This window comes from Lepidochelys kempii, chromosome 19, assembly GCF_965140285.1.
Source record: "Lepidochelys kempii isolate rLepKem1 chromosome 19, rLepKem1.hap1, whole genome shotgun sequence".
In the NCBI taxonomy this organism is placed as follows: domain Eukaryota; kingdom Metazoa; phylum Chordata; order Testudines; family Cheloniidae; genus Lepidochelys; species Lepidochelys kempii.
In genome coordinates this window covers 10520934-10536852 of record NC_136398.1, presented here as the reverse complement: position 1 = coordinate 10536852, position 15919 = coordinate 10520934, and the positions used below count along the sequence as shown (strand labels likewise).

Here is a 15919-nt window from a genome sequence, read left to right as displayed (position 1 = left end):
CCCCCCATTTCTTCTCTTGTGTCACCTGGTTTGGACTCAGCCCGAATGTAGCTTCTGATTAGAAAGTTTGAGGAAAACTCAGCATAACCATTTTCAGAGTCATTAGGGAGTAAAGAAAGCGGGCATTGGCGGACATCAAGCAGCTGCATAATGCTGATGTTGCTAGCTGCAGCCATTGAACATGGCTCGTTTAACCTTATTCTCGGTGCCAAAGGGAAAACGCCCCATGCCGTTCTGTCGAAAAGCAGATCAGTCTTGCTAAAGTGATTTTATTAATATTTATACAGCGCTCCATCTTCAGATGTCAAAGCGCTTTACCAGGGAGCTAGGCTCCACTCCTGCAGTAGGTAGCACACAAGTGGGCTTCTCCCGTGGGCCTTTGCATGAGCAGAAGATCCCTCACTGCTAGTCTGTCCACATGTGAGCAAGTGTAGGTGCAAGGCCTTAGTCATAAACATTTTTAAATTGAGTACTTGGACTTGCTCAGTAGAGCTGCTTCTGTTTGCCTTTCAGTGGCAGGCTGACAGTAAATCTGTTTAGAACATGGGGCGTCTATGGAAACTCATCAGCGTGGGCTATGTCTTCACTGCAACACATAGCCAACTCAGCGTAAGAGCACACCCATCTATCTCAATGCAAAATCCTAGCGGAGACAAGGCACAGCTAGTTTATTACATTGACTAGTTACATCGAGGCAAGTGCCAGGTTGGGAATGTGTAGGGTTGAGCTTGACTAACCACACAGGTAAAAACTACCTGTCCCTTGCCTCCATTAAGGTTTTACATTGAGAATGATCTTGAGTTACCAATCTCAGTGTAAAATCCACACCTTTTTTGCAGCGACAGTCCAGCCTCTGAGGTGTCCTTAATTGCTTAAAAGATCATAAATTTTAGGTGTGAGGCATTTAAGGGCAAGAAGAGATTATGCTGCATTCAGTTTTCCCTGAAGTGAATGTTGAGAATTCTGGTTGGGAACTTGAATAAATTAGGGTCTGCCTTAACCGTAACCTGACCACATTGCATCTGGGTAATGGTTTCTCTGTCTGCCTCCTTCAATGTGTCTTTAACTTCTGTTTGCCCATATGTGCCGGAACACATGCAGGATGTGACATGGCCAAGTCAGTGTTTTAATAGAAACCTCTATCTTTTGGATTTCCTTTTCCTTGATTGTTTGATTTCTCAGCACTAATGTTGACTCAGCTTTCTTGCATTTGATAGTTTTTATGGCATTTGACGTGTCTGATAGCAAGAGTCATTAGCCCCAGAGATTTTTTCCCCCCCTGCAGCGTTCTGCCAGCAGCCTAAATGAGCTTCATGCACTCCTGTGTAAGCTGGCTTGCTGTTAATGCTCCTAGCTCATTAGCAAATGAAGGCTGTTTACTCTTCTCAGGCATCCTGTGTGAGTCATTTTGTAATAACGCTGCTCTGTCTGAGGAGATCCTTCCCATCTGGGATTTTTCCTATGGAGACTTCCAAAAATAAAATAAATCATAGAATCATAGAATATCAGGGTTGGAAGGGACCTCAGGAAGTCATCTACTCCAACCCCCTGCTCAAAGCAGGACCAATCCCCAACTAAATCATCCCAGCCAGGGCTTTGTCAAGCCTGACCTTAAAAATATCTAAGGAAGGAGATTCCACCACCTCCCTAGGTAACCCATTCCAGTGCTTCACCACCCTCCTAGTGTCCACCACCTTCCTAATATCCAACCTAAACCTCCCCCACTGCAACTTGAGACCTTGTTGTGTCATCAGCTACCACTGAGAACAGTCTAGATCCATCCTCTTTGGAACCCCCTTTCAGGTAGTTGAAAGCAGCTATCAAATCCCCCCTCATTCTTCTCTTCCGCAGACTAAACAATCCCAGTTCCCTCAGCCTCTCCTCATAAGTCATGTGTTCCAGTCCCCTAATCATTTTTATTGCCCTCCGCTGGACTCTTTCCAATTTTTCCGCATCCTTCTTGTAGTGTGGGGCCCAAAACTGGACACAGTACTCCAGATGAGGCCTCACCAATGTCAAATAGAGGGGAACGATCATGTCCCTTGATCTGCTGGCAATGCCCCTACGTATACATCCCAAAATGCCATTGGCCTTCTTGCCAACAAGGGCGCACTGTTGACTCATATTCATCTTCTCGTCCACTGTAACCCCTAGGTCCTTTTCTGCCGAACTGCTGCCGAGCCATTCGGTCCCTAGTCAGTAGCGGTGCATGGGATTCTTCCGTCCTAAGTGCAGGACTCTGCACTTGTCCTTGTTGAACCTCATCAGATTTCTTTTGGCCCAATCCTCCAATTTGTCTAGGTCCCTCTGTATCCTATCCCTACCCTCCAGCATATCTACCTCTCCTCCCAGTTTAGTGTCATCTGCAAACTTGCTGAGGGTGCAATCCACATCATCCTCCAGATCATTTATGAAGATATTGAACAAAACTGGCTTCTGCCCTGTGCTGCAGCAAAAAATGATTTACTTCTGAAATCAGGACACCAAGGAGCAGCAATGGTCTCTAATGTCAGTTTCGTTCATTTGAAATAGGCTGCTGGAATCAGCTTTTTTGGGGCTGGGACCATCTTCCTGTTTGTACAGTGCCTGTCATCATGGGGCCCTGGTCCATGACTGGGGCTCCTAGATACTACCACAATACAAATAATCAGTGCTTAATTTTGTGCCAGGGCTTGGCCATTAGTAGCCCCAGCACCGCTGGGCTTGCCACCTCTGTTATGAAAGTGTAAATAAAGAAAAAAAAAGGCCTGAACCCTGACATGTCTTTCATTACAAATTAAGCACTGCAAATAATTAATATTTTACCTGAACTAGATATGCCCAATTCCATATGCTGATATCCATGTGCGTCATACATCTAGATTTGCCCGAGATCAGCATTAACCTGGGCCAGGTATTAAATTTGGATTGTTAAAATAAATAGAGCCCTGACTTGATTTGTTATGTGGCATTTTACAGCCAGTTCCATGTCTTTCTCTTACCCTATTTTGTGCTTCCATAGCTTACATCCCAGAGGGTCCCAAAGCACTGACCACGCATTGTACAGACAGGGCTAGGCTTCAGCAGGGGCTGAAGAGCACACAACACAACAGTTTAGAGCAGGAAGTGAAGAACACGCGATCCATTTGAAATCGCAGGAGGATTGGAGAGCAGCAAAACAGCATCTGTGTGCCCCAGTGAACCCATGCTGGGTTCAGCCCTGAGATGACAAATAGCTTGTATAACCCTTATGCAACACCGTCAGCAGTTGAGCAAGCCCATGCGTTCTGTAATTTTCCCACGTGGAAACTACCAGGCCATCCATGCAATGCTAGACTGCTCATGTTCCCCTGAAGGGAGCAGAGATCTAAATTGTTGTTCAGTCCTGGGAGGCTGGAAGAGAATTGGCGTTGAAGCCCAGGGCTGTGTTCTGGACAGAAGCTATTGGTAGCAGAGCAGGTTCTGCATTCTCCTCTGCTGGTTTTTAAGGTCAGGCGTGACAAAGCCCTGGCTGGGATGATTTCACTGGGAATGGGTCCTGCTTCGAGCAGGGGGTTGGACTAGATGACCTTCTGGGGTCCCTTCCAACCCTGAGATTCTATGATTCTAATGAGCTCTGCCGGACAAAGCAGCTGGAGTTAGTGATTCTGTCCTTTGTATGTCGCAGATGTATCACACTCCCACCTGCGCCGTACAGCACACAGAGAGCTTGAGAGAAGACAAGAGCTTCTAATGAGGCAGGGGGAGGTTCCCTTGGTAACAGCAATGAGCAAATGATGTGAATGGGTGCTGGGGAACCTTATCTCTGGTGTCCTGTGCCTGCTTCACTTAATGGGAGAAAGATGTACATAATTTTCTCTTGAACGATCCCCACCCAGCTGGGAGGTGAGGATGCTGCAAGGTTTTATAAAGCCTGCTCTAGTCGTTTTAATATTGGATTAGCCTCTGCCTTTCAGAGGGTGGCAGTCCTTAGGCTTCAGAGTAGCAGCCGTGTTAGTCTGTATCCACAGAAAGAAAAGGAGGACTTGTGGCACCTTAGAGACTAACAAATTTATTTGAGCATAAGCTTTTGTGAGCTACAGCTCACTTCATTGGATGCTTAGGCAGGGAATCCTGTTCCAATGGGATGATAATCAGAAGGCCAATTGTCACCTTTCGCCTCCTGCCCAAGAAACACCTTGGCGCTCTTCACTGCATGAACGAGGCCCTGCATGCTTCGCAAAGCTCTTCTGGCGAGCTTGCTGCTTGGCACATGCTATTGGCGTAAACTGTACCGGAAAGCTGCCTTGCCCCAGCTGATATGGCTGCTTAGCCCTTGAGGAGCAATCTGCCTCTGCAGAGTTCCTCTGGAATAAATCCTCAACCCTCGCAGCTTCACTCAGAGGGTCCAGGCAGGTAAATACTATCCCCGCTTTACAGATGGGGAAACCGAGGCACGCAGACACATGACTTGCCCAGAGTCTCACAGGAAGTCGGTGTCGGAGGTGGGGTTAGAAGTGAGGTGGTGTTAGAACTTTGGCCTTGCTTGTGTGCCACAAGCCTGCACTGCAAGGGCCGTTCTCTCCCACTCGCTGCCCTGTCTCTCCTTTCTCACATCCGGCCTGGGGCAGTCTGAGGGTGGGTGTGCTCTCCATTCCAGCAGTGGGTACGCTGCTGCCATTACTGTCTGTTTTTTACCCCCTCTCCTCCCTGCGATGAGCTGGTCTAATGCTCCTTGCTTTCCTTCGTTGGCGGGCTGAGGCTGGTAATTGTCTCCATGGGATCACAGCAGTAGCCCGGTAGAAGTAAGCTTTCATGCGCTCTTTAAGAAGAGAAGAAGGTGGGGAGTGAGTGTGTTGAAATTCAGCGAGATCAAAGGCCTAATTAATGCGCAGCCCATGTAAGTTTATTTTTAGGGCTTCACAGAAAGGCTGTAGATGTTTAATTGGCACTGGCACATGGATGCTCCAGATTAATGGAATCCTGAGAGCGAAAGGGACAAAGTGAGAGACACTGAATTGCTGGGGGGAGAGGATATTATTCAATCCTTGAACATATTTAGCAAGTGACACCTGACTGACTCACTGTGGATTTCTTGCAATGCCTGTAGCTTAAGCCATGATCTGGCTAGGGCTGATGTGCATTGGATCAGAGTTTCTCAACGAAGGTCTGTGGACCGGTGCCAGTCCATGGGAGCCTCCTTGCTGCTCCCTGAGATTTTCCTGACACGGTTTAGGAAGGCAGCAAGCTGGTCCCTGGTATCAAAAAGGTTGAGGAACACTAATATCCTATGCAGTGGAAATACAAACCTTTTCAATCCTCTGCTTTAACGCCTCTCCTGGGAAACAGACACGTGTATTAAAGAGCGACACGACTTCGGGTAAGTGAGAGATGTGGCTGTGTCTGGTAGTGGCAACGGAAGCGCCAAAAGCCGTGTGTCCTGTAACTAGCCGGGTCAGGGACCCGGCTATACTCCACTGCTACCCCTGCTTTTTGTGCAAGGCAGAAACCAGGTTGGGATTTTAGCCTTCAAGCCCCAGAGCCTGGTTTGCAAAGGTCCGATCATCCGCAGCTCCAGTCAGTTCCTGAGGGTGTGTCTGGGCTGCAAGTCTCAGAGCCTGGGTCAGCTAACTTGGGCTTGGGGGACTCAGGCTGCAGCTTTAAAAATAGCAGTGCAGACATGTGGGCTTCTGCTGGAGCCCAGGCTCTGAGACCCTTCACCCCTTATGGGGTCTCGGAGCCCCAGCTCCAGCCTGAGCCCAAATGTTTGCACCGCAATTTTGTGGGTCTTTTACTACTGTGTAGACAAATTCCAATAGCGCATCACCTTGGGAGGGGCCTGTTTCCTAGGGTGGGAGGCTGAAGCCAGTTTAGTCTTCATGGTTGCATTTCTGCCATATTTTACTGCCTCAGTGTGCCTAATATAAGAGCTGAATGATTCCCCCCACTCCTCCCTCGGTTGCCCGCTAGCAGACGCGAAAGGCAGGGGATGCTTTTTCCTCCTCTCCAGATCCTCCACCACCTTCCGTCCCCTTCAGACTCTTAGATTGTATGTGACAATGGCAGGCCTGGTGCATGGTGATTAATTGCAGCTGGCTAACAGTAATTCCACTGGATGTGCCTTCTTGGCAGCTGGTGCCAGAGGTAACCGCATGGATCAGGGGACTAGCAATGGGGTTAAGAGCCTCTGTCCTCCAGGTCTCTGGTTAAAAGCCAGGGCTGTAGTGACCAGATGACTGTCTGGCCTGTGTGACATGAATGAGACAATGGCCAAATATCCACCTCACGCAGATTTACTGTAACTGGCACCCCTGGGTCCCCTCACTGGCTTCAGCAGAGGCCATGGACTGAATGGGCTGCATAGACCGAACTTCCCCCTCACGGATGGACAGTTCCACACTTGCATGTGCTTCAGATTTGAGGCTCATGGGCAGGGCAGGAAGTTTGCGCGGCCGCAACCTTTGCCTTCACTATTCTGTTCTCTGGGGCTGTCAACCCTACGTTTTCTCCCAGCGCGAAAATTCCCCCATTTAAAAAACGTCCCTTGGTGCTAATGCCTGTCTCTCACATCCCCCGCCCTCCCACCCCCCCAAAAATATCGCCAATGCGCTGGGGCTGCTTCCTCCGACTAAGGCACTCTAACAGGTGGGGGTGTGCAGGAGCCCCTCCCCGAGGAGCAGCCAGTTGGCACTGGTGCGATGGTCGTTCTGGGCCGAGCCCCCTGAGAAAGGAAGCCGGAGTGTTACGCATTTTTCCTTCCCTCCTTCGTTGAGCCGTAACTCTGTCTGAGCCGTAACTCTGTCTGTCTGCAAATGCCCCTTCTGCTGTTAGAGCTTTGCAGCATCACAAACCCCCTCGTTCAGCCCAGAGCCCAACCCCAGGCTGGCTAGTTTCACGTCGTGGGTATGGAAATAACCCCTGCCCCATGTCGGAGCTCTGCAGCCACTCCCTCGCTGTGCAGAGGTAGCAGTTTGGAGGTGGTGGAAGCCAACATGATTCTAAATCTATTTCCGTCCTTTAGGCCTGTTCATTGTAAATCCTATTAACCTGGGGGTACATGATTCAGTCTAGTGATCAGAGCAAACTGCTGACTCACTGCTTGACCGTCAGCCGTGTGTTCGAATTTGTGCCTTAGCCGTCCCAGCACCAAAATCGGGTGACAGCAGCGGGATGTTACTGCGGAGCAGAGGCTGTGTCAGCTCCGCATTCCCAGGTGAACTAGGCACTTGCCATCCAGATCTGCGTTTGCGCACGCCGCAAGATGCTTGCGTTGCACGGTTGGCTTGGAAGGCAGGAAGCCCCGTCTGCCTGATCCACAAGCTGCAGATGTCCTCTTCCCTGTGCCTGGCTTGCTAGTTCACCTTGCAGCTAGGGCACCTGCAGAGATGAAGCTGGGTTGGGTTTTGTTTCCCTCCCTTAGGCAGGTGTTAAAAATGTTACTAGTCTCTCTCTGCTACCTTAATTATTACTTTGAAAAGCCTATCAGATGTCTGCTAGCCAGAGAACTAAACCTGCTCCTGGAGAGGAGAAGGGTCCTGAGATCCATGACAGGAGTCTGTCCCAAGGCTCCGGCTCTCATATCTGTCTCTGACAGGTAGGGGGTGGATAAATTTCAAGTCCCTCTCTGTAGCCACCTGTAGGTTCCCCATTTTGGCCCCCAGAGGGGACAATGTGTCCTCTTTTTCTCCCCCACCCCTCTGGGGCCCTTTAGCCCGAAAGGCTCCTGCATCCTGCAGGGCGTGCTATTTTTTTTTCTTGAAACTTTAGGTGATGAGGTGTGGGGAGAAGAAAGGGGGTGAAGGGGGGTCATCCTCCCCCCATGATAAGCCCTCTGAATATAACAGAACTGACCAGAGCCTTGTTAGCTTTCCTCAAGCAACCGCAAGGTGAAACCATGGGCAGTACCAGAAGCACTGGGGCTGTGTCTCTGCAGATTCAAGAGGAAAGCATTATGCTGGTTCTCATTTGGAAAGTTATCTTTGCAGCCGTGTAAGAGCTGCAACTTCTTATATATTTATTTGTAGTGCATGGGCCAGGACCCCATTGTGCTAGGCTCTGTACAAACATACAACAAAAAGATGTCCCCTGTCCCAAAGAGCTTTCAATCCATGTAGAAAATCTAGGTTCAACGATTGATAACTTAGACCCCTTCCTTCACTGGGGAAAGCTTCCTGTTTGCCACGTCACCAAGAACAGATGGTACAGCCACGAGCTCGGAAGAATGAAATGGCCAAGCTGCTAACAAAAGGATGGGATTTCTCATTTAAAATCCGCCCCTGTTCCAGGAAACTGGAGGGTAGCATATGTGCCTCGCGTCTTAAAAATAAAGCACTGGGTAAAACCTAGGGAATTGCATCAGTATCTGGAAACTTGGTTGAAATGATGGTTTAAAATAGGATTATAAAACACCGTCTCTGGAGCACTGGTTGGATCTGGTGTAATGATTCCTACACCCGCAGAAGGGTGTGCTGGGTCTAGGCATATAGTGAGCTCGCATCCTGCCCTTCTTCCCCTATGCCCCAAGGTGAGGATGAGTTCGCAAGTTAAAAACAAGTCCCCGACTCAGCTCCCAAAACAAAGGAGTAACCCTGGTCCATGAGGATGTGTTGCCAAGTTCTTCATGTCGAGCGACCTTCCCATCTCTATGGTGGAAGGAGCTGGCTGTTTCAGCTAGTTTCTGCTGCAGAGGGAAGGCTAAGGAGCTGCTCTGACTGGCCTCAAAAGAGCGGTGGATCTGCCTCTGAGTCAGTGGCCAGTGTCCGTGCTAGAGGTGCTGGGCTCCTTGAGTAGGAGACTGGCAGCCAGGGGTATTAAGGGTGTGTTGCAAAAGCCAACTTGTGCTGGCCTAGTGTCCTTCGTAGCAGCATTGTGTGGGCAGCGTACTCTCCACCAGGGGCATATTTGGGTATAAGCTTTGTAGGTCTGATGAGCAGAGCTGTAGCAGTCAGCAGCTTGAGCCCTTCAGACTAGCAGTGGTGGAGTGTGGGGCAGCGCTGGGGTGGCCGTAAAGCCACGCCATTAACAGCTGCTACTGCCCGTGGAAGTTCATAGCTTCTTCTGTTCCCTGGCCTGGAAATGAACAACAAAGATCTGCCGGGTCATCTTAGTCCATCACCCTCCTATCTGAGCCGCTCACGTACATTTGTCTGCAGCTCTAAGGTACGGCAGTGCTAATATCCCCATTTTACAGCTGAGGCACAGAGATGAAGTGACATGCCCGAGGTGTCTGAATCGGTGGCAGAGTAGGGAATAGACTTCAGGTCTCCTGGGTCCCAAGCCAGTGCCTTAGCCACAAGACCACCCTTCCTTTAATCAGCAAACACATGTCTCAATTGTTTGATGCTCACTGCCATAGGGGCGGGCTGCCTGTTGTAACATGGCTGCAACTGTCTTCTCTCACCTAGGTTTCCATGTGATTCCCTCTGTGTCCAGCATCGTGCCGGAGAGCTGCCTCCTCATCGTGGTGGGGCTGCTGGTTGGGGGACTCATCAAGGGGGTCGGGGAGAGTCCCCCAATCCTGAAGTCGGACATCTTCTTCCTCTTCCTCCTCCCGCCCATCATCTTGGATGCCGGCTACTTCCTGCCCCTGCGCCAGTTCACGGAGAACCTGGGGACCATCTTGATCTTTGCAGTGGTGGGGACGCTCTGGAACGCCTTTTTCCTGGGCGGGCTGATGTATGCTGTGTGCCAGATCAGCGGCACTGGCCTGGGTCACATCGGCCTGCTGGCCAACCTGCTCTTCGGCAGCATCATCTCGGCAGTGGACCCGGTGGCGGTGCTGGCTGTCTTTGAGGAGATCCACATCAATGAGCTCCTGCACATCCTGGTGTTTGGGGAATCCTTGCTGAATGACGCCGTCACTGTGGTGAGTGAAGCACGTGTCAAGCTGCTTGTAAGGCCCTGGGTTTGCTCTGGTGGCAGAGCTCCCTCGAGGGCAGCAGAGTCTAGACTGGAGGGCAGCGTGGATATGATTGGATTAGATCAGTGGTTTCTAAACTGGGGTTCGCAAAATGTTACAGGGGGTTCTGGGGGGGGGGAATGGCAAACAGAGCTGTCCCTAGGGACCCTGGACAGCCTGGGGCCAGCAGCCCAGGGCCCCTGGACTTCCAAGAGCTAAGCAGATCAAAGCAAGCATATCTATCACACTGAGGAGATTTTAAATTTCAAGACTCCTTATAAGAAATGGAAAGGGAGGGGGATATTTTTTGCTGTTTTTAAAATTAAATAGGCAGCTGGTGGTATTTTTAAAATTATTATGAAGAACAAGTTTAAGCTTTGTTTTAATGTGCGTCGGACTGCTCAAGACCCGAATGCTTCTGTTGGAGGAACTCTTTGATTTGGCTTCTTAAATACCTTCATGCTGTTTCACATCTGATATTCCTGGATGAAACATAAGAGCCTTGTCTTCTAACAGGCTTATTCCAAGTCATACAAGCTATGAAAGTGAGATTGTGGAAGAGTTTTGCCATTTTCATAATGTAATAAAAATACTGTAATGATAATAATAAATAGTGTGTAATAAGCATGTCATAAAAACAAATTTTATATTTCCAAGATCACTGTTTTTTATAATTTATACTCTGGTAAAGGAGAAAATCCCTGGAAATACTCATTTTTAGGAGAGGATTCGTGAGACTTGACATTTTAGTGAAAGGGGTTCACAGGTTGTTAAAGTTTGGGAACCACTGGATTAGATGCTTTGCTTGCTAAACCCTGGCATATGACTTGCACTAACTTAGATCTCCCCTTAGACTCTGGCTTGGAAGTGGATGGGGGGGGGGTTAGCCTGGGGTGTGTCTTGCAGCTTGTGTAGAGGTGCTGAAGCTTGCTGTGCTCTAGCTAGCTAGTGAGCAGTGAGGATGTGGTGGTGCAAACTTCTGTGCAGGCTGCACAAGTGAGTGCATACGGGGAGGGGAGGGTGTCAAGTGAGCTTGTGCAGTCTGTGCCACCAGGTCCTCACTGCTGTGTGCTGCAAATCTGGTGTAGACATAGCCTGAGTTACATGTGGGTGATGATACTATTAGCCCATCCATAGGGCTTATCTGGAGATCTCGGGTAAAGCATGTCGGGTGCGGAGGGGACTGGGTAAGTGAGTTGCCTGAGGTCAGTGTCGGGGCAGGAGTAGAATTCGGGTCTCCACTGGTAGGGCTGTATGCATAAAGTGCCTAACCCAGCATGGCCCTGACCCACAGCTGGGGCTCCTTGGTGCTGTGATAATAGCAATCATTAATAGTAGTGTCCCCCACAACTTCCGCTCCCATTACACACACCTCTGCACTGATTCCTGGCAGCGCTGATGCGCTCTGGTCGGGGTGAGTGGGCAGCGGATGGGGGCAGCTGGGTTGCTGGGATCTTCCGCTGTATGGTGGAAGTGATGCATCTATCCCTCTCTGCGGGCTGCAGCTGGGCTGGAGAGGAGCCAGACCGGAAACCACCTCTGATACACACGCTGTCACTTGGTAATGAAGCAACCCAGCTACACTGTCTCCCACCCTACCCCAAAGGTTCCTCAAGCTGGAGTTTGCTTGACTATTTTTAACTCCTGTTTCTTTGCATAAAGTTGTACAGTTCCTCCCTGGACCCCAGTCTGAGCAGGGCCTGATGTGAGCCTTTCACTGCCCAGGGCAGCAGCGTCTTCTCTCCTTTCCTATCCCCATCCTGTAGCCTGCTCTGACCTCTTCATCTGGATAGGTCCACACTGCCTGGGATTGGTGGGCTTTTTGTATTGGTTTAAACTTGAGAGAGGACATGCCTGGTTTAGAGCACTCAGCCAAGCCTCAAATTCCTCCCTCCCACACAGTGCTGGAAGATTTATTTTAATGTCTCTAGAAAACTCTGCTGATAAGGGCCAAACTGCAAGCCTGGCTAAACTCTCCCACAAGGTCAAGGGGTGACCTGCTTTGCTGTGTGCTGCTGCCTGGATAGGCAGCCCTGGGAAAACCTCTCCCAGGGCTGGGCTGTGCGTGGGCTCAGAGGCCCAGCTTAGCTGGTGCAGGTTTATTCTATGTGCTCGGGTCTCACCCATCTAGCCCGAGCTCCCCAGCAGATTGCCTGTGTACTCCTTGCCCCAGGGGATAGGCTGGGCTTGCTGGTGGGAACAGGAGTCGAGCGGCAGAAGATCTTAGTGCCGGTTGATCATGGGAGAGAAGGGAAGGGTGTGGGGATGTTTAACACTGACCGAAGGGGGTAAATATTTGGAAACCATTCAGCAGTTTGCTACATGTATAGGCATCAAAGCTCACCTGGGACTTGGCATTCGGCTCCGAAGCGTTTCTGGGACCAGACCGTCCGTCCTTGGGGGCTAGCCATAAAAAGTGGTCTGCGAGGATCATTCAGGGGACTGGCCAGGCTGGAGAACTAAGGTATCTCCGAGTCCCTTCAAACAGGATATTCTGAAACCAGGGTCGGAGCCAGTTCTGACACCTGCCATCACTAGAGAACCGGTGTCAGAGCTCCTGGCTGTGGAGATCTGCCTCCGGTCAGCATACCCATGTCTGTGGCAACATGGGTGCTAATCCTGGAGCGAAATCAGTGTCTCTGAGTTGTTCAGTTCCAGGGGATAAGCTGGGCTCAGCTGCTGCTTGGGCATGGGACATGGTTCTGTAAATAAGCTGAGAATGTGCTGCATTGCTGAGCCCTAGAAATCTGGGTCTGCTCTTGCTCTTGGCAACAGAAAGCCCTCGATGCACCACCCACGCACGCTCCCGCCTTGCGTTAGGTGTGGCGTGCAAAGAACATTTCAGGGGCCTTCGGTTGTGTGGAGGAAGCGTGGCACCAGTCATGGCCTGTGCATCCGTCAGAACGTGAGGTCTGCCGTGGCCTCTGGACCAGGGATGTGAGTCTGGGGAGACTCTTGCCTTCCGATTGCAAGAGCATTCTAGCAACCGCTTAACTCTGCATTTGCAAGAGACTGCATTTGCATCCTTTCTGGGGGTCTCTCAGGATGAGCCAGCGGTTAGGCCTGTTAAAGGAGGCTTCACTTTCACTTTCAACATTTAGTTTTATACAGAACCGTGTGCATGGCCCCTTACGAGCTTCCATAGCTCTGCCTGCCTGCCGCTTGCCATGTGCACACACCCAGGGAGCCTATCTGCCCTGCCCTTCCCTGCAGCCTGGGCAAAGTCTGGACCTGGGGCAGTAAAGGGATCACGGGCCAACTGTCTGCTGGGCCTGGGTTGCTGTGTTTTTGCAGTGCTGGTCATTGCCTTTGTTCTCTTGCAGCCGGCCCTGCAGCAGGTGGGCAGGCGCGGGAAAGGAGTGGGGTTTGCTGACCCACCCTGGGCTAGGCTGGGCGTATGAGATTTCTGGCCCTTCCTGTATTGGGGAAGGGCCTCCAGCTCTGCAGATAGCAACTTGTCTAACAGGTTTATCCCTTTGTTGGGTGCCCAGGTGCGGCTGACTGACTGGAGGGCGGGATCATGGCTCTCTTCCATCCCCAGTTTATGCAGGGCAGAACCAGTCCCTCCCAGGGGGACCTGTTCGGCTGCTGCAATCATTGCGCTTAAGAAGCCTTCCCTCCAGAAAGTTGTTTTAAGAGCCCAGTTCTGAATAAACAGCTCGACCTTTCAGGAGAAGAGGCTGTAAAACTGCAGCCCAGTGCCATGGAAACTGGCGGAGGAGCGTCGCCGAGCAATAGAAAGGAAAGAATTATCAGGATGCTCTAGCTAAGTGGAAGCTGGGGTCTACATCCTGACTGATGCTGTACCCACCCTGGCTATCAGCATGATTGCCCCACACCTGTGTCCCAGGTGTGAAATGAAAGAAAAGGGATCTGCGTTAGCCTGGCCCCTGGGCTGCTCTAGAGCACTGAGCAAGGAGGTTGGCTATAGATGGGTGACTGTGATGGAAGGCTCTTGGGGGCAGGGTTAAGGTCCCGTGGGGCTAAGCTACACCCTGGCCCTGAGGGGGTTGTGTAGATAGAGCCCTGAAGAGGAAGAGACTGGCCTTTACTGTAATCTTCGGGGCAATAGTCTCTTCTGGCGAGATGCGGACGCTTCCCCACAAGCCTGCGGCAGGGAAGCAAAAGCAGCGTCCCAGGAATGAAGTAGGGCTCTGGGCCTGGGTGTTTCCAAGGGAAATCCCAGTCCAAGGGCTGGCTGTGAGAGTGCAGGCGTTGGCTTGCCTCGGTGTCTAGAGGTTAGTGCTACAGACAGCAGAACGCCTCCCCCTTCCTTGTAATCTTCTGTGCTCCTTTTGGGTACAATGGCTCTTACTGTATGTCCCTTCTGTCCGCTTCAGAGCGTGGGCTGCTCAACAGCCTACCAAGGGTGATGAGGAAACTGATGGGCAAGCAAAGAGAGAGGAGTCGTGCCTGTCCCGCTGTCTGCCCAAGACTCTCTGCCCCACAGGCTCTTAACTGCTCTTGCTAGGTCGTGGGGAAGGCACCAGCTCTTTGCATGCATGGCGGCCTGGTGGTAAAGTGCTGTTCCAGGGCGAATGCTGCAGCTGACGGTGCTTAGCCCATTGCTCTGCTGCGGCTGACACAGTACTTGGAGCTGAATCCTGTAGCCCTGAAAGTCATCTCGGCTATGCTGGGTTTGGCTCATGGATCAGCCACAGTGTGCAATGAACTAACCAGGCAACCTTGTGCCTGCAGCCAGATAGCCGAACTTGAGCAGGGATTCTTGGATTTTGATGGTCTTCCACTTGCTGTTACAGTGTGCAGCCCACAGGAGCTTCTGACTTTTCAATCTCCATAGCCCGGGGGGACCCCACCCTTAATCTGTCTTGTCCGTTTTAGACTGCGAGCAGGGCCTCTGTCTCACTGTGCTAGGAGCTGTACAGACACAAGGAGGCCTGTGTTGCAGTTGGCGCCTCTGGGCCCTCCTGGGATACAATGAAGTGAGCTGTAGCTTATGCTCAAATAAATTGGTTAGTCTCTAAGGTGCCACAAGTCCTCCTTTTCTTTAAACAATAAGAGCTACGAGGCTTGCTTTGGAGAGCCATGCTCCCTGCAGGCAGGGTGCTGAGATCAAGGGAAGCACCAGCGAATCAGAAGGGAAGGGAGCCCGTAGGGCTGGTTTCCCCCCTACCCTTTCCCAGCTGCTGCATCCCTAGGGGTGTTGGTGTGTCGCACGCAGCCGAGCGCCACTTGCTTTTGCATTTGATTTGATTGAACAAATATTCCAGGACAGCAGTTACCAAAGGGTTTGCGCACAGCAGGGCGGGTGCTGGCTATGGAACCAGGGGCTTCGCTATGTTTCCTTGCCATGTCAGAGACTAATGCTTAGTCCCTTTGATGCAGAACTTGTGTTGGCAGCCTCTGATCAGAGCTCCCCCCAGGGGGAGAGCCCACCCTCCCTGCGCTTCACAGGAGCATGGCTGGCTGCTTGAAATCGCCCCAACTCTCTCGCCCTCCCCTCCCTTTCCAGGTGCTCTACCACCTCTTCGAAGAGTATGCCAACTTCGAGCAGGTGACCGTTCTTGACATCATCCTGGGCTTCCTCAGCTTCTTTGTGGTGTCCCTGGGCGGCATCTTCGTCGGCGTGATCTATGGAGTCATTGCCGCCTTCACCTCCCGCTTCACCTCCCACATCCGCGTCATTGAGCCCCTCTTCGTCTTCCTCTACAGCTACATGGCGTACCTGTCGGCCGAGCTCTTCCACCTCTCCGGCATCATGGCGTGAGTACGGGCTGGGCAGGACCGTCACGGTCAGCGCGCTGATCTGCTCTCTGCCCGGGCTTAGTTATCTGGGTTGAGCTGCGTTTGGCCTGGCCTGCACTAGAAAACTAGGTCAGCATAACGAAGTCACTTGGGTGTGAAAAATCCACCCCACCCCCCCGAGCAACAACCGTAAGTCCCTGGGTCAACAGTGGGGTTCTTCCTTTGACCAGGCTACCACCTCTCAGAGAGGTGGGTTATTTACAGTGCTGGGAGAGACCTATGCCGGGGTAGGTAGTGTCTAATACTAGAGCAGTGCAGCTGGGCCACTGGAGTGTTTTAAGTGTATACGCACCCTAG

The 15919-nt window shown here is 51.3% G+C and overlaps 1 protein-coding gene across 2 annotated transcripts in view; it reads left to right on the top strand.

Moving 5' to 3' along the window:
- The window catches only part of SLC9A1 (solute carrier family 9 member A1), a 56509-nt gene that overhangs the window by 28136 nt on the left and 12454 nt on the right, over positions 1-15919 (top strand). For both annotated transcript variants that reach the window (XM_073317972.2, XM_073317973.1), the window contains exons 2-3: positions 9363-9823; positions 15330-15580. In XM_073317972.2, coding sequence (XP_073174073.1) covers positions 9363-9823; positions 15330-15580 — 712 coding nt within the window. The remainder of the gene's footprint in view (positions 1-9362; positions 9824-15329; positions 15581-15919) is intronic.